Source organism: Anser brachyrhynchus (genome assembly GCF_964034855.1).
Source record: "Anser brachyrhynchus genome assembly, chromosome: 9".
In the NCBI taxonomy this organism is placed as follows: Eukaryota; Metazoa; Chordata; class Aves; order Anseriformes; family Anatidae; genus Anser; species Anser brachyrhynchus.
Window position 1 is genome coordinate 8,994,761 of NC_137703.1, and position 25,799 is coordinate 9,020,559.

Below are 25,799 nucleotides of genomic sequence, written 5' to 3' on the forward strand. Positions count from 1 at the left end.
TTCATCATTAGACTCACGGGTATTATCTAGAAGACCTGACTTTATGCATTCAAATTATGTCTAGTTTAAAAACATTGCTTGAAAAAAATCACAATTGCTACAGCTGTTTGTTAAATCTATTATTTTCATCTTATGCCTGGGTTACACATTAACAATTTTTAAATTAGCTGCGGGTCGGGTGGAAGTTGTTCTTTAACATATTTTAATATCCAGGAATTGTTCCTACCATACCATCTTTGTTTTCTGGGAGTCAGGAGATATGGAGTCTACTTCCAGCTTTGACTGAATTGTGATTTGGTCTAACTTAACTCCCCTACGTGTGGTGATCTCCCATCATATAAAATATGGAATATTATACTTGCCTGCTTTGCAGGGTCTTCTTAGCACATAAAAAAGTGGATGATTCAGTGAAAAGCAAATGAAATAGAAAAGAGAAGTGAAATGCATTGGAAATGTTTGTTTGTTTTTCCAGTTAAAATTCCATCACAAGGTAAAACTCTCTATGAGAAAAGAAGTGGCTTCCTACTGCCATTTAAGTCCTAAGTCTTCTGTTGTTGATCACAGTGGGGCAGTATGTTCTGCTGTTCTTACTTCCAGAGCGCTTCCTTGGGTATGTCTAAATGACAGAATCAAAGGTAAGTTAGCCTACCCTGAGCTCTTGGCTACCGCGGCCAGGCTATCTGGTGCCTAAGCCAGTTTGATTACATTGTCCGGGTCATCTTCCCCACACATGGCACTCCGCCCAGCATACACTTCAGGACACTGTCCAGTTTCCCCAATTCTATTTATGTTGCTGTGGCTACTGGCTGGCTCTACATCTTGCAGAAGTAGATCGGGAACTTCAGTGATGTGGTTGCTGTCTGAATCTCACCCTTAAAGCTTCTGAGCAAAAATAGATCTTTGTAAAGCAAGAGACACCACGAGGCAGATGCCAAAAGGAGTATTTGCACATACTCAGAATATGTTGCCTAAACTGGGCTTGTTACACGTCATACTTTTGTACCACTCCATCCAATATGGCACAGCAAGTCGGACCAGTGATAAACAGCTCTGCTATTTGTAAACATGACACGTATTCAGTGATACAGACTAGGGGAAAACATCATCAGTTGTGCAATCTGCATGCAGTACAATCACAGTGACCGCAGCAACATGATGACTTTTCTAATTTATGGTAAGGGTGACATACTTGGTTTGTTCTGTTGTGATTCAATGATGTTTCATTATCTCACACAAACCCCAGAGACATGTCAGTGATGTTTTGATCTCATTGTACGTGGATATGCACTATTAATAATTCTGAATATAACATTGCTCTGTTTTATATTGACTGACAAGAACTCTCTTCTTGAGCAGATAGAGAAGTCAGTCTCATGTTAAGTCAATGCAGAACCATTTAGCGTAATCCCCTTGAGAGAACTTCCACTTACAGCACTTTCTAAGGAACAGGCCCAAAGCTTCATGAAGGATAACAAAATCCTGGAACAGCTTGGCCTAGAAATGTCTTTCTAACCCCTACACCTTTTTGTCAGCTACTTTATGCTCTAGAAAGTGAAACCACAAATTTATCTTACACTGGTAGAGTAGCCATAAAGTGCTTTATGGCTATGGCCCTTTTCCTGCAAACACTGACCATATGTTTAATTAAGAGAACAAAGTCCCACGAACTATCCCACACAAGGATTTTTAATGCCACTCTAAAGAAATGAAGTTGCTTAGCATTCAAATGTATGGACCCAATGGTCTCCTCCTATCTCACTGTTTAACTGATACAGTTAGAATGGACGTATCAGTCTCTCTGTATTTTTTTTTTACTTAAAAAAAGGCAAAGAGGAAATAAACAGTGAGTCCTCCTGTAAGTGTCTATGCAATTTAACCTGAAAACTGGCAGATAGCCAATATCTGAAGATTGTTGTTAACAGGTCACAGAGAAGGGTGTTCACCTTCAAGCTTTTCATCCTTCCTGCATTACGTAAGAGGTTAAGAAGTTATTGCACCCAGTCCAAAGCACTGTTAGTGTCATGTGGAACCCAGGTCCTATCTCTGGGAGGAAGCAGGACAGGTTTATGTGACAAAGGAAGAGCGGTCGGGTCAGTGAACCCAAGACCTAAGGAAGCCTGAAAACTTCTCGTGCACCCTGGCAAGACTGAACAAATACAACATTCCAAGACACCTAACAGGCAACAGACTGCAAGACTTGTGTATTTTTTGGAACTACGTAGCAATACTGAGGTAAAATGCCTTGATTTTAGAATATGTAAGTAATATAAACTAAAAACCGAGAGGGCAATAAGAGAGACACACATTTTCTTATTTCAGAACTTCTGTAAACAAGGCATGATCACTGTAAAACGAATGGTCTGGAATTTTCCAAGCTATAAGCCAGACAGTGCCATCACAGCTATGATTTTATGATTAAAACCTGTACCTTTTAACTGTAAAGAGCCTGCCATTCTCACTAGAAATGGGTGCTTTCAAGACCGCAGGAGACACTTACATTATGAGTTTCCCTATCACGGGGATTTTCTATCTGTGCCATCCTTAATTGTTCACCCTAATAAAAAAAGAAATCATTCCAATTCAGGGCACACATTTGCTCTTCAAATAAGAAACAGTAATTTAAATTATATATATTTGAGACTGAGCTTTGAGTTAGGCAATTTGCAAGAGTAAGACAGATACACAAAGCAAGAGTCTAAGACGACTCTTCCTCCTGTCTTATGTGTCATATGCATTTAGCCTTTTCCACTCTTCTCACTGTCATGACAGCAAACCAGATTTTGGGAACATACCTCTAACACCCAGCCAGTATTAAATTTCTGGTATCTAAGTGGCAAACTGTGACCTACATTCCTGTGACTAGCTATCGATATCAATACAGTAGAGCAAACCTCAAGGAGAAAATGCATTAACTACGTCCGTATATAAAAGTTCCATTTTAAAATTGGTTTCTCCTAGTTCATGTTATACCTCACCTTACCTCTGAGCAGGAGCTATGTCATATTTCTGGGATGCTGAGCACAAGACAGTGAACACACACGGGTCTCTGGCTGCAGCTAGGGTCGGTCTCTTCTGTTTGCAAAGGGGCAAAAGTGGGGTGCAGCTCTCAGCAGCAGTCTCTTTTCACCAGACACTTTGCAGTTTGCTGGCTACGTATGTTAACATCTCCCGCTTTCCCTACTTTTCAAGTGAGCAGAGTGGCTGTCATTCACAGAGAGACCAATTATCATTTCAAGAGCAACTTTTTGGCACCAGAATTGTTTATAAGGACAACAGATTAAAGCTAAAAACCAGCTACCATTATAATTTCAAAAACTCAGTAGGACATTAGACATATAAATGTGTTTTACTTACTTATTACTGTTATAATAAAAAATATGGGGTATTCAACCAGAACATCCATGCTTATTTTAAAGTAGATTCACTGTATAATCAAGGTTTTAACCTAACATCAAGTGTCTCATAAAAGATACTGCACTGCTTTTAGAACCCAAGCTTTTTTCTTACATGAAATACAATCAGTCCACATAATTTTATTTTTTTGCATCATGGTTTTTCATTAATGTTGCATTAATGAATTTCTAGAATGTGTTTGGCTGGTTGGTTTTAAGTGGAAGTGAAACACAACATGATTAATTCAACTCAACATTCAACTTTCTCCATTTTCTCCTGGACAACACTCAGTAGCATATATTACTTTCTAAATGGAATTCTTATGCACGAAGCTACGCTCGAGTATCATAAAAACACTAAGTGATATTTATCTGCGAATCATTCATGTGTAAAAATTTTGAATATAATTATCCAAGCAGTTTAGGTATCTGTTGAAAACATACCTTGTGTAAAAGCTCTGTGTTCAGACTTTAATCCACTGCCACTGACTGTTCCAGTAAACACAGTATATTCAGCATTGTTGAGCTTTTAGCAAACAGAACAGATAGAACACAGTCAAATAATTCCTGATCTGACTGAACGAAAGAATAATCAACAGAAATGAATATACCTGTGATAAGCACATTGGTTGATAGGCCCTTTAAAATGGGTTTAAGTTCCTTTAATAAAAGAACACTCTGCTCAGATCAACTGCATTCTTTTCCTTACCACTGACTGAGTGTCCTGCCAAAGCACTTCAGTATTCATTTTTTAATCATCTTGAAGACAGAAGCTAAGATTTTCTGGTCACTAAGAAGTTAAAACAATTAGAACAAAGAAGTTAATAACCTTGGAAACTTTTTGCAATTCACTGGCATAAATATTTACTCTATAAAATGTAAAAGATTACAACCTTGCAAGTAATAATAAGTCTACATCTGACATTACAACTTTACCAGCAAGCAAAGAGAATTATTTACAAATCTTTGCGTCCACAAATTTTACAGCGTTTTGATTACCCTCATCCTTATTATATAAGAGGAAACAAAGGCAAATAGGCACTAAGTGATTCGCCTGAAGACATGGTGAGTCAGTGGCTGAAATAAGAATACAATCCTGGCTCTCTTGCCTTCCACTCCCTGTGTCCTAACCACTAACTCAGCATGAATTCAGGCTCCACAGCACAGACCTACACTGGGTTTAAGCAATCGGAGCTTCCGTGAATAGTGGCTGACAGCAGCTGAGGAGTGTGAGTGCAAAAGAGACTGAGATCCCCACAGGTGGATAACTACAGCTCATGCAGGCTGTAATTTTGGTATGGTTAACATTCACGTTACCAAGCAGGATGTTACATGCCTGATTAAACACACTGACCAATAAGCATACTGAGAGCATTACTCCGGTGCCGTCCCACGCAAGCCGTAGCCTGGAACACTACTGGCCTTGTTCTTTCCTGGAGGCTATCAACAGTTGCTAACTACATATCCCTTGACCTGCTCCCTCTCCCTGTGGTAGCAGAGTACATCTTTACAGTTAGAATCACTTCAGATTCATGGTTTCTGCAGTATCCATGACTCTTCTATCACAACTACAGCACTATCTCAAAAGGTACATTGATAACTAGTAACTAGCAGAGATCGTCCTTTTAGCTCAAGCTCTAAAATACTACATTTTAAACAATTACCCGTTTTTTTCCTTTCTTACTCAACCACCAAGTGTTTCACAAGCAACAGTTTAGTTACAGCTAAGTTACTATCACAAGGCTCTTAGTAACTCACATTTATAACACAGGAAAATGTTTCACATTTCAAATTTGTAATAAATAAATAAATCTGATTTTGTAAACTAAAATTCTAGATTACAGGAACATCCTACTTTTAATAATCTCTAAGTTAAATTAAATCACATTACAGCACATTTCAAATGTACAAAATCTGACTGACTTCTGCAAGAGATTTTTGAAGGGCATAAATTCTAAAATAAAAAACACCATCATTATTTGGAAAACCAAGTCAGTGAAAAACCTATATAGAGAAAAAAAATAATTTTCAAAAGCAAGGGAAAATTAAAACTGCTATGATGATATATGATTTGTCTCCCTTCGTTCCCAGGGAAGACATTTTGTCAGCTTCCGACAAACTGCTCTTGCTCATTGGCTGGATGAAGCAAGCGGTGCAGACCGAGTGGACAGACAACCTCATGCTGTGAGTTTTAATGTTCTGCTACAGATTCAGTGTAGCAAAACAGATCTAGAAACACAGCAATGTCAAGCAGGAAAAAAAAAATGCAAATCTGGAGTGTCTCTTCAGGACTGAATTCACATTTCTGTATGTAGATTGAATTTTTAGATAAAAACAAGTCACTAAACTTACCTGCAGTGAAACCCATCACGACTGTCTAGATTAATTACTGCTTCCTAAATGTCATCTGCAGATTGTGCTTTCTCAGATATCAGGACATGATATATATACAGATGACTAATACATAAACATTTCTCCATAAGCAACCAAGGAAAAGACAAAATTGAGAAAAATGAAAACAAACATTCCAAATCCAGCTTAATTTTTATTTGGCGGTAAATAAAAATCACCGTGGCAATCCTCTACAAGACGATCATTTGATTTCACTTTTTGTAAAGTGGCCACTGGATTACCAGGAAAATTGAAAAGTAGTATTCTTATGCTTTTAATATACAGACCGTCTAGACACATTTCAGTTTTTACAATTCTTGTCTGCATTGCAGGTAAGGCTGCACAGTTACAGAATCCGAGCAGAAAATTGCCCAAGACATTGTATATTAACTCTGAAATAAGGATTTATTTGCACAGATATAACTAGGAGTTTGAGATCACTGCAGCACCTATTTGTTCCTTTGTGCAGTATCAATGTAACAGAAGTCCATGTGACCAGCAGAACTTCACCTTAACCAAAATTTTGCAAGTAACAAGTTTGTAACAATTGAAACATTCCATTGATTTTTATTTTTTTTTTTACTTCTCTGTTCCCTTATCTTTGCGACAGTTTTTAAACAAGTTAAAAAAAAATGGTAAACCTTCAGTATGCTGCCTGAGAAATATTTTCTTTAAATATCAAAAACCTATCAATTTTCTCTTTTGCAACACTACAGATGCAAAAAGGTATATTATTCTCAGTTATATTTCACCTTATTATAAAGATCTTGGTACTTCACTCCAGCCAGTAAGTAACATATTTGAACATGAACAATATGAGAAAAGTAATGAGGATTTAGAAGTCAGTATTTTATTTTGGCACAATTTCCAAGTATTAAATAAGCTTATCATCTTTCTGTGCTACTGCTTCATGTTTAAAGATCAAATATTACCTTTGGAAAGCAGTCACATTCCAACTTTGATTAGTGTAGCAAGTGTTATTTTGTATTTTTATTTTTTTTATCACATATTTCAAAGTATATTAAAATAATTTTTGAAATGCAAATTTTCACTGCTCATTGAGGTAAGTATGAAAACAGATGCATCAAAAATGACTGAGAGGGATCCTGGGTTACAAACAATCCTCAATTCTCTATTTGGGCAAAAAGACAAGGCCACAAACAGGAATTTTGCATGAGAAATTCATTCGTGAAGTAATTATCACCTTTCAGATTTCCTTCAAATGAAGGAAATCTCACATCTCAGGGAAAATAGGCATCTTTGAATGAAAAAGTAGGCAGAAGAACCCTAGCTATCCATAACGTACAGTCCTTACTAACCTCTCGTATCCTTAAGTCGGTCCATATCTTTTCCCAGCCTAATGCCTTTACACAGGCAAACACAATCACTGAACAACAATCATGTAGGTCCACAAGTTATATACACGATTAAAGTATATTGATAGCCAAGATTTCAGTAAAGTCAGCATAATTTACAGCACAACTATGCAAGGAGTGCAGAGGAAACCAATTCCTCAATCCATTATACAAAACAGTGCTGAAAATGTGAAGAAAACTTCTCCTGAGAGAATATCAGCAAAGTAGGAAAAATAAAATGCACCTTCCTTGAATTTTATTTTGATTCAGCCTCTTCATCCATGAATTCAACTAGCGGAGCATGTCTATTGGCCTGGGCACCTTCTTGGAAATGAACCTTTTTTATCACTCCTGCCTTTGGAGCCCTTATGGTATGCTGCATAGAAACAGATCAATAGTGAACCAGCAAAGTAGGTTGTTGGTTGTTTTCTTTTTTCTCTCTCTCCAGCAACTCTTAATATTACTCTTTGGAGCAATTAGAACATGACATACTTAATTACTTCCTCTGACACTTGTATATTTATTTTAAGCCTTCTTTTAAAATGTTATCCTACCCTTTATCAAGTTTTATTTCCTCATCAATATTTATTTTGGTAAGTATACTGGAGACAAAAATGCTAAATAATGGTGTATTTTGAAGTATGAACACCTGAATTATGCTTCACTAATACTTTTTTTTTTTTATTACACTAGATAGCAGGCAGAAATAATAAAGTTTTAGTCCACAATATTAATCATATAACAGATTTGTTCCAAGAGCAATCTGCAGATTTACTAAAGACAATTTTGTTTGCTCCTCAAGACAGGTATTTACTGAAAAGATTTTAGGCAAATCAAGTTGAAATGCAAACATGACTATTAGTGACAGTGAAGGAATAGTGTGTTTTCATACTGATCCCCAAACTGGTATACTTCTTATTTTATCAGGTTAGTTTTCGATTTAAGTTTTGCTTCTTGGTCATTTTCTACATAGGTTTTCTACATAGTCTAATACCAAAACATTTACTAACAAATGTTAAATCCTCACATCAAGCAAGAATTCATTTAAATAGTGTTTTTGAAATTTTACACTTTGAACAGCACTGCAAAAAAAATAAAAAGACATCTAACAGCCTGAGATATCAGCTGGAAAGGCATAAATATTTAGTATTCAATCTCAAATAATTTGGGGGTGTAACTCGGGGTGCAATGCTGCATTTCATGTAATTTTAGTGCAATTTCTGCAGGGACGTCATTAAGGGAAAAGCAAATTTTCTCAACAATATTTATTCTGCTACCACAAACTGAAGTGTAAAATAAACTAATAAATCCAAATCCAAAGAGTTCAGGTTACAAAATCTATAGTTCAAACAATTTTAGCCATGGCCAAGCAATGTGACAACAGATAATGGCCAAAATACTAGTCCACTGAACGCCATGTGGACATACTAAAAGATTTTTTTAGTATGCTCTTGGCAAAGCCTTTATGCAAATAATAATAAAATTTACAAAAAAATCTTGGGCATATTTACAAAGTCACCAATAGGTGAATTTCTGCATGAAGTTACTGTAGGCATTAGATTAAATACACTTTTATCATGGAGAGCAAGGAATAGACCTAGACAGTTTTGTACTAGAAATGAAAGGATTGTTAGCTTGTTGTAAGAGGGATGAAAGGGACTGACACTGTAACCAAACAAATGTTAAAACATCTGCAGAGTGCCACAGATTATATAATCATCATTTGTTAATATTAACAACAAATGTAATCCCCTAAAATCTAGTCTGACGCAACACTTGTTTTACAGCATATAAAGTACAAGCAACAATCTGCACAACACATCATTAATGCAATCAAAACTGATGCACGTATGACCGTATTTTTATTTTCTCAGTAATTAAAGCTTTTTATATGTTACTCACCTCCATTTTCATAGCTATCATAACCATTAGAGGGTCTCCAATCTGAACCTCATCCCCTGCTTTCACAAACACCTACAATTCAAATTGGGAAAAAAAATCATGCACGTCTGATCTGCACCATTAAAGAACAGCAGCTGGATCTTGGCTAGCATGATCCACTGAGTAATTGTGGTTTTTCAGAACAGCCTCATAATATCTTCATTATTGTTGAATTGGGTATTTGAGTTCTCTACATAATACTCAAGGGGAGTTAAAGGTTTTACAAAGAGGTTCAATACCAGTCAACAGGATGATGAGGAAGCCATTTATGTTTCAAAGAGGAAACACTAGAAGAGACAAAGTATATTCGACTCCATCTGGGCTTAAGAAGCTTCTATTTTGAGATACGAAGTCCAGAACCTCTTCCTGGAGACAGACTCTGCAAAATCCAGAGATGGCAGGAGCCACCTATTTTTTCCGCAGCCCTGATTTAGAATGCTTCTTGAACTCCATGCAGTGGTCAAAGCACCAAGCCTGCCAGAGTTCAAGAAGCATGTGGACAGCACTTGCTATTGTGGAGCCAGGAGTTGGTCTCAACAGTCCTTGGGGGTCCCTTACAACTTGGGATATTCTATGATTCTAGAATATCTCTCTAGAATGTAAGAGATCCACAATTAATGTACTCCACCTTCTCAAAGGGTTCGTGCCTTTTTTTTTTTTTAAATCACTAGCAGAATCCCCTAACTACTAAAATTATGTATCCTGGACATCTCCCTTGTGTTGACGCTTTTCCACCATATACAGAAGACATTGCTAAGTTAAAGAAAAAAAAAAAAAAAGAAAAAGAAAAACAGAAACAGAAGCTTAAAAATAGAACTTAATAGAAAAAGCATTTTTTTTTTTTTTCCAAGCACATCTATCATCTCATTCTTTGGTTACATGAAATGGGTCAAACAGCCTATAGCATTTCAGGGAACTCTGGATTAGAAAGCAGTTAAGATGAAGGAAAAATTCAAACAAAAAATTCAACCAGTAGGATTAGTTATATATTCATACCTTCCTGAGCTCTAGAAAAAGAAACCCAGAAGCCTGAAAAGACTCTTGAGTAGCTGCTGGAAGGTCAGACTAAACAGGACTTTATCTAAATGGGAGGACCCACACAGCACTGACATTTTTGGCCTTGACTCTTTCCTGGCAGTATAGAACCATGCACCATTGCTGGAAGAGTGACTCTTGACATAATAGTGTTGAATTCATTTTTCTACCCATATTATAATTACCTTTTCAACTGTGCCCGTCATGGGTGCTACGGCACCACCTTGCATCCCTGCTGAGCTCACTGCAGATAAGTACTTGGGTACGGGAAGGCCAATCTGAGCACTACCTTCCTACAGAAAATAAAATCAACAGCATGAGTTAACAACGTAATATAATACCACTAGTACGTGTGCTGATATACAGGAACAGGACAGACCCAGATTTATGCAGAAGCAAATTAGTTAATTGTTTGGGGTTGCAGACTACTGGAGCCAGGTCACAAGGATGGGGGGCATGCTGACTGCTCTGCAATGTCAAAGTCCTCAAGATCCATGCCTGTTGCTGCTGAAGGATCAGAGAGGAGGAAACTACACCTGTGAAAATGAGGCTCTACATGGACCTTTGTCCCACATCCATACCTTCTTTATTCATGCAGCAACAGCACAAAGTTTTAGAAAATTCGTAAAGGCTGTTTGCGTAAGGAGTAGGTAGGCTGCTAAGACACTGCCATCTTCATGGCCAAGCACTGTCAATACGGCAAACATTTCACAGTCCACAATAATTGTCCTCTAATCATTGGAGCAACAAAATCTTCACTGCATGCTGCTGAATGTCTTAAGTGTCACAGAATTAGGTGTTAGTTTAGAAACCAATACATAATCATTTGCAACTCCTTTGATTCACCTAATTGCATTTTATCTTCGCACAAGCACTTAATCTTCTCATTCACAGACCATAAGCAACTAATTTCTAATTATAGCTGTAAATCCACCACATATCAAAGCATTATGGGCCAATATAAAAATTTCAATTATGATTCTCTTCCCCATTCTATTGCAATTTATGTTGTTCATTTACAAGTATAAAACTTTAAACTTGTGATAAAAATGAAAGATACTTTACCGGAGAGAAGAGATAAATGGTGTTGTCCAAAATGACCAATTTGGACTTGCACACTGTTCCATTTACTGAAGACCTCAAGTAAACTGAATCACCTTCCTTGAAGATCTCTCCAGAAATCACGAACATTTTATCTTCAATCTGAAAATTAAACACTTTTATAAGGAGAAAGCCTAACCCTTCATGAACACTAAAATAATAAAGCAGAAATTAGTGTTTGTAGTATATATTCATAACCTGTGTTTTGTTTCTTCATAGATAACTCTGGATATATTTTTTTAATCACCTTTATAAATCTTATGTATCCTTTATTTTTTGATTAACAGAATGTATTGTGTATCCAATGCAGTCAGCTCAGATTAGCTAATACACTCTCCCCAACACAGTCTGTATCATAAACTATGCAACAGCAGTCAGCAAAACATAAAGGTATGCTATTTCTCAAGAACACAAAAAAAAAAAAAAAAAAAGAATTTTCTGTTTAGTGATGGGACCTGGGACCTGGGACCTGGACCCAGTATTTCTAATTTGTCCTAACATCTTAACTTTCTTCAAACCCATATTAACCACCTCATTTCACAAGTTTCCACTCTGCTTTACAGAAGATAAGTACGTTTCTCACTCTTGGAAATTTTTCATACAAAATCTTCAACACATTCTCCATAAACGTACAAAAGAGCAGAGAAAATCAGTAATGGAAACAGTGTCAATTAGACAACAAAACAGCAAAAGACCAAATGGAAAGGTCATTTATTTGCACGTAACCCTTTCATCTAGGTCAATGGAAATTGGACGTCTGCCACAGCTTCAGAATATGACGACATTAAGAATTTGAATGTAAGTGTGCTGTGTTTAGCTTATATTTTTAGTTGCAAGTCTTGCTGAATGATATTGGGAATCAGAGACTTGCTAGTCTTCAAGAAAGTTACAGGCAGAGATAAAATTCAGTCTACATTTATACAGTCACACACTATTTTCCACTGAACGAACACCTTATCACACGCATTGAATGGATACCGCCTATCTGACACTGATCCCTGATAAAATATCCTTTGCTTGATGAGCATCCTGAGCAGGGACGCAAGTTAGATCAACACTAGATCAAGCACTGTGAGCGCTTGCCAGTTCCCTGGCCCAGTAACCTGCTCTTAGTTGATATCGGTCCCAGGACAGGTTTTGTAGCACTCTGGTGGCACTGTCCTCTTCATGATCAGCTCCCGAGGCACACAGCTCTGCTTCTCCAACCCTTATCTCCAGCTTCTCTCTATTTCCATCTCAACCTGCATTCTTCCTTTGGAGTCCACGTTCTCCCCAGTAGCACTTCACCTCCCGCAAAGACCTCACTCAGTGTCCTTTCCACCCTCTTTATATTTTGCTGACGTTACTTATATGGGAAAAGCCTAAAATGTAAAAGCTTTCCTGTATTACTTATGTAATCAATACACTCAAAATAACCTGAAGGTTATTTGAGGGATGTGGGTTATTTCAATATTCATATCTGCAAAAAAATAATTGTATAAAGGCTTGAATTACCTGACATTGGGATATACACCTGAAAGTGCAAGAATTTTCTCACTATTTGTGTACTATGTTCATCTCTATACAGTCTCAGCAGTTCATAAACACTGATTCCTCTTCATTATTTCCGTTTTCTGAATATTAGAAATGAGAAACTCATCTACAGAGAGACTGCATTCTCAAGTGTGTAATCATTTGGGGTGCCAAATTCAAGATAAAATCCATTATGACACCAAAAAAGGAGTGAGTATGACTCCAAGGCTAAAATACTGAAGTCTACAACAACTGCTGCAAGTGAACCAAAAACAGACTCCTAATCATCAAGCAACTTTAATTACAGTTGATAACAAAAAAGTCTGTAAGAAACTGATTCTAATGAAATATCTGAAAAAAGTCTACTTTACCTGCATGGTGTATGATCCTTCTTTACCGTAACTTACAGCTACATCCACAACTGTTCAATAAAGCAAAATATATGTAAGTTAATATAATTATAGGATCTAGAGAATAAAACCATATAAACTACACTTAATCTTTTTGATAAAAAAGAGACCTACCAATACTAAGAGAAGAACGAGTATTTTCAGAGTAGCTTAGCAGACACTGTAGATTTCACACTGAATTCTAGACAATTTGCCTTTCAAAGCTGACCATCTGAAGCTATGCTCTGAAATCTGTACATTTAGTTACCTGGACAGGAAACAGATTTTTGAGGGGGAAGAACTGCTTAACACTACCACACCTAAGTCACGTCAAACAAAACAGCACTCAGTTCTTCCAAAATCTCAACCTTATTCATTTAAGTGATGAACATCATTAGTGCCGTTTGAATTTGTTTTTTATCTCTTCAAGATCTAAGGGCACAGATTTAATAATTAAACATGCAACCTTGTGAATTCCCTTCCCAGCTTCAATTGCTTAAAACTCAACACTGCTTCCATCTGCTATTTCTTAACCTGAATTTTCAATCACCAGTTGAAATAACTTTCTCAAGTATTTCCTCTCCCTCCACACCCAATTTTAATCACTTACTATTTTCCCCATCCAGCAGAGACAGTTTTCTAGTATAGCATATATTTATTCTTCTACCAGTGCTGGATGCAAATGGTGAGAATTTATCTAAAACACAAAACATACAGACATGTTACTTTTATTACAGTTTGGCAAAACACACAACATTTAGAACTTACACCACGAAAATCACTGTCCTATTAAACTTACACATTTATACTGCACATTAAAGGTCGGGGAATCCCTGCAATAGATGGTGACAATCCATCATTCAAACTGCAAGACTGAATAAACTGAGGCTGTATTCATCTACATAAAACACGTAGTCCTTTTCATCCCATTAAACCCCTCTGCCTCTCCCAATTCTAGCCAGTCAGTCTTTATCTCTGAAGACCTTGGTCCAACTGTAGGACTAATGGTGACAGATACTCACTGCACTTGTAAAGAGCAAAAAGGACGCAGTGACATAGATTAAGAATCCCAAGGTCTTTCAGACAGGCGCTTATCTGAAGTGCCTAGGGAAGTAGTCTCTACATTACAGTGGTGATATATTCAATATCTGTCTCTCAACAGAAGTTATAGTCTGCTGTGTGCATAAATATCTGACAAATGCTATAACGCAGAACCCTGAGCAGGCACCAAGTAAGGCAAAAAGGGAGTACACAAATGAAATAATTACACATGAGGTCACAGCACTGTCTCATCCAGTCAAGCAAAACAAAACAGAAGAAGAACGATCCTTACCACCTGACTGATCTCTAAAAGCATCTGTTGCCATTTTCTCTTTCAGTATGAGTCCCAGAGCTGCCTGACACACAACTTCATGTCGCGTTGCCTTTTTGGCTGGAAACAGTTCATCATGGTGTTGAGGAATGAAATTAGTGTGCACATTTCCAGCCTCAAACTGTGGGTGTCCTGACAGGCTCAGTAAGAAATCAATATTAGTGCTTAATCCTACAATCTGTCAAGAAAAAGAAGCATATTGCCAAGTTGAAATGAAATTATGAATGCACAGCTTTCTGCTCAACTTATGCATAGATGAAACTTTCTTCATACAGCACCAACAATGCATAGCTTATGAACAAAATGTAATTAATTCAACTGGTACATTTTATTACATATAAAACCACTACTTTTAAAAAAGATTTTTTTTTTTAATTGTAGATTTCTCAAAAGCACTCTGTTTCCAAAACGATACCTTTGTCCACTGTGAAGTCAAAGAAAGCTTTCCAGAAATAGTTAGGGGAGGAGGTGATTTAGGGAAAAAAAATTCCTGCTTTGGAAAATCTTGCTCTGAGTATTCAAAAGAACACTCCTAATATGAAAAGACCCTCTTGTTAAAAATTAGTTATATAAGTTTCAGATATTCCAGATATCCAGATATATTATTTCAGATATTCCATATTCCATATTATTCCATTATGTTTTAATCGCAACAAATATAAACAGTGAGTTTTTAAATCTACTGTACCCTATTCATTTCCTGTACTGCAAAATATCTAATCAAGTATATATATAGAAGATATATATAAAATACCTGTATTTTTTAAAGAGAAAAAAGAGGATGACTTCTTGAAAATAAGTCATAGATTAAAAAGTCTCCTTATTTCCTTACCACATGTATAGTCTAAAATCTAATTGCTTTTATAAATCAGAAATTACAAGCAAACATCATGTGATACAAATTTTACCTGCAAATTTCTTTTATTTTAAGAAAACTATGACAAGGATCAACACGTTTGTTATTTAGCCTTACTGTTCTACAAAGACCCAGCTGTATCATCCAACTAAAAGGTATCACCAACTTAAAAACCCATGTGGAAAACTGGACTTCACACTTATCTCTATCAACTCCACCAATGAAAACAGTTTGCAAATTAGGAAAATAACAAATAATGAATCTGAAATGGTAGTGACAATCCAAACTTCTTCTAAAAACCACTTCTGCTTTATTGCAGTTTTTTTTATCTGTATGCTGTTAGCTCAAGGTGTTCAAGAAGTTAGTTCAAGATTTGAAATCACACTGGGTTCCTCCTACTTACATTATATTGATGCAAGCTGTATCGCAACTTTCTCAGTGCTGCTTGACGATCGTCAGCCCAAACAACTAACTTTGCAATCATTGGATCATAATGAACAGAAACCTCATCACCTAAAATATATGAAAAAAATTCTGTAACACTACAAACGTATTTTCTGAAAGCTGGCGTACATAATGCTGCACAGCATATGGAATTAAAACTCTCTGACGCAAGTAATGGCATGTTTCTGTATGGTCTTAAAGAATATTTATTAACTTGAATGATGTGACCTGGCATTTCAGTTCCAAGGAAAACCTCAGTACAGACTTTTGTAGAGGTAACATTATTCAAATTAGCCGGACTAATAAATTGTGATAAGAATAAAATCAGCATAATCCAGCAGACAATAATTTGTATAGAGATAAAATAAGGAGGTAAATAAAATAAATAAAATAGTGATTGTACATGCACAATCATGAGGAAGAATAATTCTGTGGAGATTGGTATTTAACAACACCCTGTGGGACAAATTTATTTAGGCCAAAGCAGCAAACGTTTATAATGAAAAGCTTTTGATGTTTAATATTTCTAACTACACCACTGCCTTTAGTTTTACCTTGTCTGACTCCAGTTTCTATCCGGGTGAAATTATCAGGTGGTGGGGTGGACAAGTGCAACAATGGCCCAGCCCCTGGCATGAAGTTATTATTAGGGTCTTCAGCATATATTCTAGCTTCAAATGCATGGCCTCGGAGCAGAATCTCTTCCTGCTTTAGGGGAATCTTCTCTCCAGCTGCAACCTGAAAAGGTGTTCTTTTCTTTAATGCAGGATCAATATTCTGGAGTGTCAATGTATGAAAGAAGATTAAATATCCTTCCTCCAAACACGAGCTATTAGAAAGTGCGTTAAAAAAGGGCAAGGAAAAAAAAAGTGTTAAATCATAAACGGCTAATTCTGAACTTACTCCTTCCTTTTTTCTGAGTCACTAGTCAAAGGATTTTGAATTATTACTGTAAATTGACCTCATAGTATTTCACACAGCTTAAACATAATGGAAAAAGTCTTCTTTTTCCTACTTGTTATGTCAAAAACAATTAAATGCTTAAGTTAAAGGTTGACCAACCAAGATGTTATTTGAGAGAAAAACTGCTCTAAAAGCAGACAATAAAATGGATTACTGGCAGCCAACACTGTTGGCATAAACTGCTGATTGTTTTGTATAGAGGGACCTGTACATGTAGATGATTGTTTCTCTAGGGTAATTTCTAAGAATTTACAAAATCTTTAATAGGCAAGAAAATATCATTTTATTCCTCGAAGGATTTTTCATTACAAATGCAGGAATACCAACAAACACCAATAACATGCCAGTTTGAGACTGAAAAAAAACCAGCTTTTAGGGACAAAATAATAAACCTGCTGCAGTTCAACAGACAGGAGACCTTCACCAGGAAGCAACACAAACTCCACCTACAAGTGGAAATACCAACTCCTACTAAAAATCTTGAGCAATGTTTTTTCTTCATTTGAAGCATTGTGGGTTTTCCATGCTCACTGAACTATGGCTTTCAGCAGAGGCAGCAGAATACAACCTAGCCCTCAAACAAATATTACTACACAGATTTAAAAAAAAAAAATTCTCTCTCAAAGAACTGACAGACATTTTCTGTCTTCAGACTCACATGCAAAGACCAGTAAACTTCTTCACCTTCTCTCTTTTTAGTGTTGTTTGACCCCTGCTCCAACTCAGCCCTCAATGCTCAACTTCCACTCCTAGAACAGCAAGCCAAAAGCCTCCTTTTTTGCATCCGCATTTGGCATTTTGTTTTTCTTTCTGTTTACACGAAACACTCCACCACCCTATCTATTTAAGCTCAATGTGTGCTGCTGTCCTCACTTTTTGATTTATCTAAATAGATATTTTTTTTAATTTCCAGTTCCCTAAGGTCCAAAACTTCCTGTTCAAATGTGTGAGTAATCTCTCTGCACACTGGGTGTGTGAGGAAATAGCGTGTTTCCAGCCCACATAACTATACATTTATTTTAGAATGCGACTATACTGGTACAACACCAGACATATTTTTGTGAAGAGTCTTCCTTCCATGGCCTGATCAAAGTATTATTTGGGGCCAGAGATACATTTAAAGTAGAGTTTAAGATACTGTTGAGCACGGCAAGAGAAAGGTCAAGACCCTACTCCTCCCACTTTCCATATCCTCTACAGTTTCACTAAATATATGGAGAGAAAGTTTTTCTCTCCAAAATTGGAAGAATTTGTTGGAATTGAGAGCAACCACAAAATACTTCACAATCAAGGTAATAAGAGATGCTCCTCCAGAGCAAAGAAAACTCTACCCAACTAGCGGAATGGCAAATAAGCATCTGAAAATCTATCTGATCTCTCATAGGCAATACCAAAGAGTGCTACTCACCAGACAAGAGGGACTCTGCATCTGAAATCAATTATCACTTACCCTAAGCTGCCACTCCACCAAGTCTGTTCCAGTGATCATCTCTGTAACAGGGTGCTCTACTTGCAGTCTGGTATTCATCTCCATGAAGTAAAAGTTATGCTGGGAGTCCATAATAAACTCCACTGTTCCTGAAGTATTTAATAAACAAAGGACGTTTCACGAGGCTTTCTCAAGACAGATATCTAAGGCACGTAATTGATCTAAATAACAACAAGACTATCATTTCTAAAACAGATGCAATGAATCTCATTAAATTCCATGCAAATTATCTTTATGGGTGACACAGTTGAGGTCTGAAACAAAAGAGTTGTTTCCTTGCATATTTACATATTCTGTGCCATTCTCCTCCTTTAGCAGTACAGCTACATTTCATTAGAGGTCTAAAAAAGTACATCAAGACTGCTGAAAGCACTGTGTCTAAGGAGAGGGCATGTATTTTTTTTTTTTACTTTTTTAAATAAGCATCCAAAGAAGCCAATGGGAAAACAGAAGAAGTGACAAATAATTTTAGCAGGTAATTTTTCATTTGGAAAATAGTATGGATTTTATAGACAGTGAGTTTTGTTTTTTTTTTAAAGGCTTTACTGTTTGAGGATAAGGTTTTATTCTTTGTAAGCTGAAAGATAAATTATTTTCCTTTGCCTTGTTTAAACTTACTAACATTCACAATGCTCGCTTTCCAAAAACAATCTTGTTGATTGAATCATCTGCTCTGAAATTCTTCCTCTTTCTGTTCTCCTGCCACTGGTCTTAAGCACAGACCAGGTACACTCATTTAAATTTATAATTACATGAGAATTAACTATTACTTGCTTCCACCTTAAAAAAAATCTGGCATGTGTGTTGTACACTAAAACAATCAGATGTCATTTGCCCTGAGATTCAGAGTCTTAATAAGCTAAAAGGATATCACTGGAGCATCCACACCTCCAGACCTACCTGCTCCTACGTAATTCACTGCTTTAGCTGCTTTGACAGCAGCTTCTCCAAGTCTCTTTCGAACTTGAGGATTAATTCCTGGCTGTAAATAATAACAGTAATACATAAAATAACAAATTTCAGTGATATTAAACTTACTATGCATGAATATTTTGCAGCGTCTAGAAACTGTACTGTAATCCTTGCCAATAAGTGAAATTTTTTTTTTTTCCTAAGAATCACTTTCCTAAACATCTTGATTTTTTTTTTTTTTTAGGTAGAACAGTTTCTACAGCAAAATTAAAACAGGTGGTGAGAATTACAAATAAATTACTACCCCGTTTGATAAATTACATGGTGGGGCTTAGCAATGACTTTAAAAATATGTCATTTTATAAAAATAGAAAAATATAAGAACTTTCTTCTCACCCCTGGTGCCTCTTCAATGATCTTCTGATGTCTTCTTTGCACGCTGCAGTCCCTCTCAAACAAATAGACCGCATTGCCATGCTGGTCACCAAACACTTGGACTTCAACGTGCCTGTTTCATAATAATAGATGTTACCATATATTTCACTGAATCCCCAATCCTGCAACTGACTTCACCCAAACAGACTTTGAATTTGTACACAGTCCTGTACTCTTCAGTAAGATTTCTTAGAGGTTTAGGTGTCTGCTCTTGAATAGCCAAAAATGTACAAATGAGGGTCTTAAATGAAACCTCACTGGTCAAAATAAACAAGATATATATTTAAACGCTGCTACCTCTCTACTAATTATGACATTACGATAAAAGTAGAAATATTTCATTATTATTTGATTATTTTCCTCCAAATTTCAGAATTTAATATAATTTCAGAAGAGGCAGCAGCCCTGACGCTAGAATAACCTTATTTATTTTGACATACCATTTCAGAGGACAGCTATTAAATGACAGAACTTCATTCTTTGTGTAAAACTAAGGAAAACTTGTCACCATTCAGGTAAATCCTCCAATGCTGGCAAATTCCCCAAGAATTTAATGAGATTTTCTCATGTCTAACTGACAGCATAAGCAAGCCCCCACTTTCTTTCTTATGAATGCTTTCTTTACAGTGCTGCTTCAAGAAAGAAGATGTAAAGTGCAAGATTATCAAAAAGACCTCTGTCAAAAACTCATAAGAAAAAACAAATGAGTTCAGTTTCACAGGTCAGGACGAGCTACAGACTATCACTTCTGTTTTAAATATTAAGTTAGAGGAAGAATAAATAACTAGTTTAGGGCATCTGAGGGCAGCAGAAACACCACAATATCTTTACTCCATTATGTAGTTGAAGTAGTATAAAGTGATTCTTTCTAGATGGAAATTTCACTCTATTACTAAAACACCTGCTTATTTAACAGTAAAATAAACATTATGCTGCTCTTATTAAAACATCTGTTTCTCACCTTGGATTATCTACAAACTTCTCAATCAGCATTGCATCATCATTGAAAGACTTCTTTGCTTCTCTCCTTGCTGATTCTAGTTGGTCCAGAAACTCCTTTTCTGAATGAGCAATTCTCATGCCCTACAACACACACACACAAAGAAATAAAACATATCTAAATGTCTAAGAATACAGTACACAGTAAAAATCCTTGATGTACACAAACAGGTTCACAACTAAAACAGCAAGAAATGCACTTAACAATAACAATACAAATTGCTCATCAATTTCCAATAAGCTAATCCTATTATAAATCCTACTGAAAGTGCCACTAGAAGTGCAATAGATATTATCAATACATTGATATACATGCATATCAAATGCAATTTGATTCTTAAATATCACTGAAGTTTTCCAAGACTGGCAAAGAAAACCTGATTTTATTATAAAATAATTATAGCTATTATGGAAATAACAAGAATTCTCTGTCATTCAATTTTTGCAGATAAATATTCCAGAGTAAAATCAGATTTCGACAGGGAATTCACAATACATTAAAAAGTGTCTAGACACCAAATAGTTAAGTATATTTCTAATCATTTTTATTCAACATTTAAAATTGTTAATAAAAAAAGACAGAGGCTATCACTAGGTAACAATTTCATGTCACCTACTTTCACACAGATAAGCCTGAATGACAACTTTTCTGCTTATGCGAATTACTGGAAATCCACTGAAATAAAACAAAACTCTCCCAATTTACTCCAGCTACTTATTTTCTGCCTGGCTGCACAATGAATGACGTAAGATTTCATTGTGCTGTACTGGACATTATTAATAAATTTTAACCAAACATAGTTTTCCAGTTTGTTTTCAAACATTTCTTTTAGAATAAACTAGAAACTGAGGCATGACAACTTTACACCGTGACAAACAGATCTGCATTATGTCCTTTACCTTTCCTCCACCTCCGCGAACAGCTTTAATCATTACTGGATATCCTATTCTCTTGGCATGGTCTTTCAGACATTCATCTGATTGATCTTCTCCATGATAACCTTCAACAACAGGAACGCCAGCAGCAGACATTATAGCTTTGGAAGTGCTTTGACAGAATAGTTTTATGTTTAGAATGAAAATAATATTTTTCTCTTACTTTTAAGCTCCAAACCTATATATGTTACCCATGTTAATTCTCCTTACAGTAGTTCCACTGATACCAGTGAGGGTTACAGAAGTGGATTATGCAGCATTTTACTGTAATTAATCAAATGCTTCAAATAGGGACTTTTTTCTCCAATCTCTCCAGATAAAAGTGGTGGTCAATTCAGGCTTATTGTTCTCTCTTATCTTTTGACCCATGTTATGGAGGTCAAAACCTACCATTTTTGTATTACCACACTACACCTTACCAAAACTATATTTAAGGTTCTACAAAGACAAAACTCTTTTCATGATACAGGCTGGATTCACACCACATAAAACACTTGAGCATAACACCAATTACTTCAAACAGGCATGCAAAACTAGATAAATCACAGAGGTAATTTACCCTCATATTAGCAAGTGATAAAAAATTAATTTGCTGAAATTAATATTGCACAGTTTGTGTGTTAGTAATAACCTTATTTCCATATCCTAGTTTTATACTTTATAGACCAAAGAAATGTTTCCAGGGTAAGTAACTATGAATAAGATCCTCTGTGATGAATAAAACTTGTCACCCCATTTTACATCAGCCACAATAACCTCTGATGATAGGGAGTTTTCTTTTTTTTTCACCATTTTGATTCATTCAGGATCAATATGCAAGAGACACAACCTGACTCCTGAACCCTCACCTATGTAACACTGCAAGGACCCTGTTCTGGAAAACTAGAATCAGTTAAGTATTTAATTATTAAGATCTCAATAACTGAACAATTCTTATGTCTACATGAATTCCACAGTTGCAAATTCGGAGCTTATTCCTTTGAAGAAAGCAATAAAAATAAGACAATGAAAACTGATGGAATAAATATGTAGCAACTGGTCCTTTAGTAACAAAATTAGCCTCGCCAAACTGTAAATAGCATAACCAAGTAACAGATTAGAAATAGATACCTCTTAATACCCATATCTCTGATAGCAGATGAAGGCGGACCTATGAAGATGATTCCCTCTTGCTTGCACAACTCTGCAAACTCTGTGTTTTCTGAGAGGAAACCATAACCTGGATGAATAGCCTAAAATAGAATAATGTTACCAGCCTATTTTTATATTAGTTTAGCTTAGAATACCCTGAAACTTCAGTATAGTGCTAAGGAAGCACAAGATGCAAATATCATGAATAAACATGAAAAACTGAAGAGCAGGCAGGTATCCAAAGATTTAAGGTCATGATCAACGTACCTGTACCGCGGAGGCCTTGGCCACCTTTATGATTTTCTCCATGGACAAGTAACTCTGCTGTGAGGGTGCAGGACCAATGCAATATGCTTCATCTGCCTGTTACATCAAAAATAGGTATTACACGGATTGTTTATTAGACAATAAAAAGCAATTTTAACTTCGAATTTCTCAGCTCATTTTATTGTTTATCAGACTGCTAGTATGCAACAGTTTAAATCATTGCCTCTCTTCACAGAGAGACTCAACTGGGAGAAACCTGGAGAACTACCATTTTGAATGAATGTTAGTCCCATAAGAAAGTGTTTGCAGAATCAATCACAAGCATAATGAATATACTTCACCATTGCTACATGCATGGAATTCTTGTCTGCTTCACTGTAAACTGCTACAGACTTCACACCCATTTTCTTTGCTGTTCGCATCACTCTGCATGCAATTTCTCCTCGGTTTGCAATAAGAATCTTCCCTATGTTGTGAACTCCTATTTAAAGGGATGAAGCACAGTAAGCAAGTTTAAAAATAAATATATAATTAAAACCAATGCTGGAAATAAAGCGATTTTAGAATTCTGATTTCTTTTTCACCATTTAGCGTTTATTCACGACAACAGGGTTCATTTAAATCACCTTGCTAAATTTTACTATTTTCTTTCTTATGTTGCTTAAATACTAATATGCCTAAAAAACAATTCTCACACTGACTTTGCAAACTTTGTATCACAAAAGGTCTCAGAGGAAAACGTCACAGAAAATGTAATATTTGTGTAAGTTGAGTATGACTACAACAGATAAATTATTCAAAATGTTGTTTAAAAATATTAAAGGTGATTTCTGATATAACAGGTACAGACTACTGTTTTTGATAACTATACAAATATAGCATACTTATAAAAAAAAGAACCTACATCTTTTCAGGAACTAATGGTCTAAAACTAATTGTAAAACTATACACGTTACACAAGCACTTGAACCTTGCAGCCAAAGAAAGCATGTTACATACCCACTGCCGAGGAGACGCATCTCACAAATCTTTGTGCTGGGTTCCATTGCCTGTACAATCAGAAACAAGCAGAATAGTTACAGAAGTGCATAAAGAAGTTGCAACCGAGCTACTTCTAGTTTCAGGTGCAAAGAAAGCACCAACCCAACTCTGAAGCTTCTGATACAACTATTTACACAGAACATACCAAAGTACAACATGCTAAGGAAAGGTGGACAAACTTCATCAGATCTCTGATTCCCTTTAGACACAACAGGAACAACGAACTGTCCCCTCGCTTTCTGAGCAGCATTCAAAGTTGAAGAGTTACTGTGGGTTACTCTAAGTCCTTTGGTGGACAAAACAGAGCATGGCACTTAATACAGAGTTGGCAACATGAAGTATTTGGGAAAGAAGACACAACCACAAAATAGAGTATCTTGCACAGGCAATAGTTGTTTATACAGACAGAAGGCACAAGAGCTGAATGTGAAAGATGTCAAGAAAGAAGAGTTTGAAAACTGAGAACAGAACTCTTTTATCTGTGAATTTCATTTCAGAAATGGAAAGTTAAATCTCAAATATGACTGAAAGTTCTAAAGAAACCAGGTATTGAAGACTAAGTGGCTGCAAGAAAATGCTGAAGCAAACTCTTGATGAAGTTTTAATTAACACATAGGTCAACTTTGGAATCTTGGATCAAGTCCAGTAATTCTTAAATGATACTGGACAAAAAGATGCAAGACGTCCTTGACGCCACACGATCAACAGCGAGATGGGACATCGCTTCCTGAACTTTTAACAGACAGCTGTCATTGTCACCAGCTCCTTCTGCCCTTACAGGCAGCACGGGGTGGCTACGGTGGGGAGTCAGTGACAGGTATCAAACCCCGAGTGCCCAGGACAGTTTGATGGAATCCACACCAGTTGCTAAAGCTGAATTTGGGGTTGTTGGGTTTGGGTCTGTTTGTTTGGGTGGGCCTCTTTTTTTCCACTGCAAAAGCCGGGGTTCCTGTAACCCCTCCCGGCGCCGAGCAACGCCTCAGCTCCCAAGGCGCACAGCCCCCTCCCCGCCTCCTCCCTCAGGCAGCCCGCCTGCACCCTGGGCTCCGCGACGCCTCCGCCAGCCCCAACCGCCGCCCGCCCCGCCGGCAACCGTTAACGGCCGGGAGGAGAAGGAGATGGAGGAGAAGGAGGAGAGGAGCCGGGCATGGGGAAACCGCGGCGGAGGGAGCGCCGCCGCCTGAGGGAGCCGCGCGCCGCCCGCCCCGGCCCGCACTCACTGACGCTGCAGCGCCCAGAGGCAGCGGCGGCCCCGCACCAGCGCCATGTTGGCGAGCGCGGAGGCCGGCGGGGCGGGGGTGTGCGCGCCAGGCCGGCCCCGAGTGGCTGCCGCTGAGGCGGGCGGCGGCGAGGAGGGGCCGGCGGGGCGGGGAGCCGGAGGACGGAGGTCACCGGGGGAGGTGCCGAGAGGGGGCTGCTGAGCGCTGGCTCAGCGGGTGGCCGCCTAGTGGGGCTCGTTCGCGGAGGCAGAGCCTTGGGGAGGCGGCAGAGAAAGTGGGCAATAAAGTGACGGAATAAAGCTGAGATAAACGTGAGGTGAAGCAGGCGGCAGGAGGAGTCTCGGATTCGTTTATGAACGCCTGGGCTCTGAGCTGTGTGCCTGCAGAATGGACTGCCCCAGGGGTTGTGGTGACATATGAGGGGTGGCTGGGAAAGGCATAGGGATTCCCTGCCACCATAGCGTCCCTGTGCCCAGGCACGACCACCCAGCTCAAAACTGAGCAGTTTATGTGGAAAAGAGGGGTGAGACACGTCCCATCTCCACAGACAATGCAGAAGGGGCACCTCTTGCCTGCACCTCTTGCTCAGGTGTCGCCATATGGCAGGCATCCTGGTGC

At 37.4% G+C, this 25,799-nt stretch overlaps 1 protein-coding gene across 1 annotated transcript; it reads right to left on the bottom strand.

Moving 5' to 3' along the window:
• Positions 1-5,920: 5,920 nt before the first annotated feature.
• Positions 5,921-25,297, bottom strand: MCCC1 (methylcrotonyl-CoA carboxylase subunit 1). Its single transcript, XM_080604597.1, has 19 exons — positions 25,182-25,297; positions 23,920-23,969; positions 23,262-23,401; positions 22,921-23,016; positions 22,633-22,754; positions 21,487-21,634; positions 20,549-20,670; positions 19,549-19,660; positions 19,141-19,222; positions 18,202-18,329; positions 16,343-16,526; positions 15,748-15,857; positions 14,450-14,666; positions 13,727-13,813; positions 13,099-13,148; positions 11,180-11,317; positions 10,300-10,407; positions 9,041-9,112; positions 5,921-7,514 (listed from the first exon to the last, which is right to left on the bottom strand). The coding sequence occupies exons 1-19, from the start codon at positions 25,226-25,228 to the stop codon at positions 7,395-7,397; spliced, it is 2,133 nt and encodes a 710-aa protein (XP_080460723.1). The 5' UTR covers positions 25,229-25,297; the 3' UTR covers positions 5,921-7,394.
• Between the last annotated feature and the right edge of the window lie 502 nt (positions 25,298-25,799).

What these genes read in the sequence shown, in the direction of transcription:
- MCCC1 (XM_080604597.1), bottom strand. Translation starts at nt 25,228, where the DNA reads ATGGCGCTGGTGCGGGGCCGCCGCTGCCTCTGGGCGCTGCAGCGTCA. An exon ending in CTCTGGGCGCTGCAGCGTCA is followed by an intron (nt 23,970 to 25,181) that starts GTGAGTGCGGGC and finishes CTGATTGTACAG; the next exon opens with GCAATGGAACCCAGCACAAA. An exon ending in AAGTTTGTAGATAATCCAAG is followed by an intron (nt 19,661 to 20,548) that starts GTGAGAAACAGA and finishes ATTATGAAACAG; the next exon opens with GCACGTTGAAGTCCAAGTGT.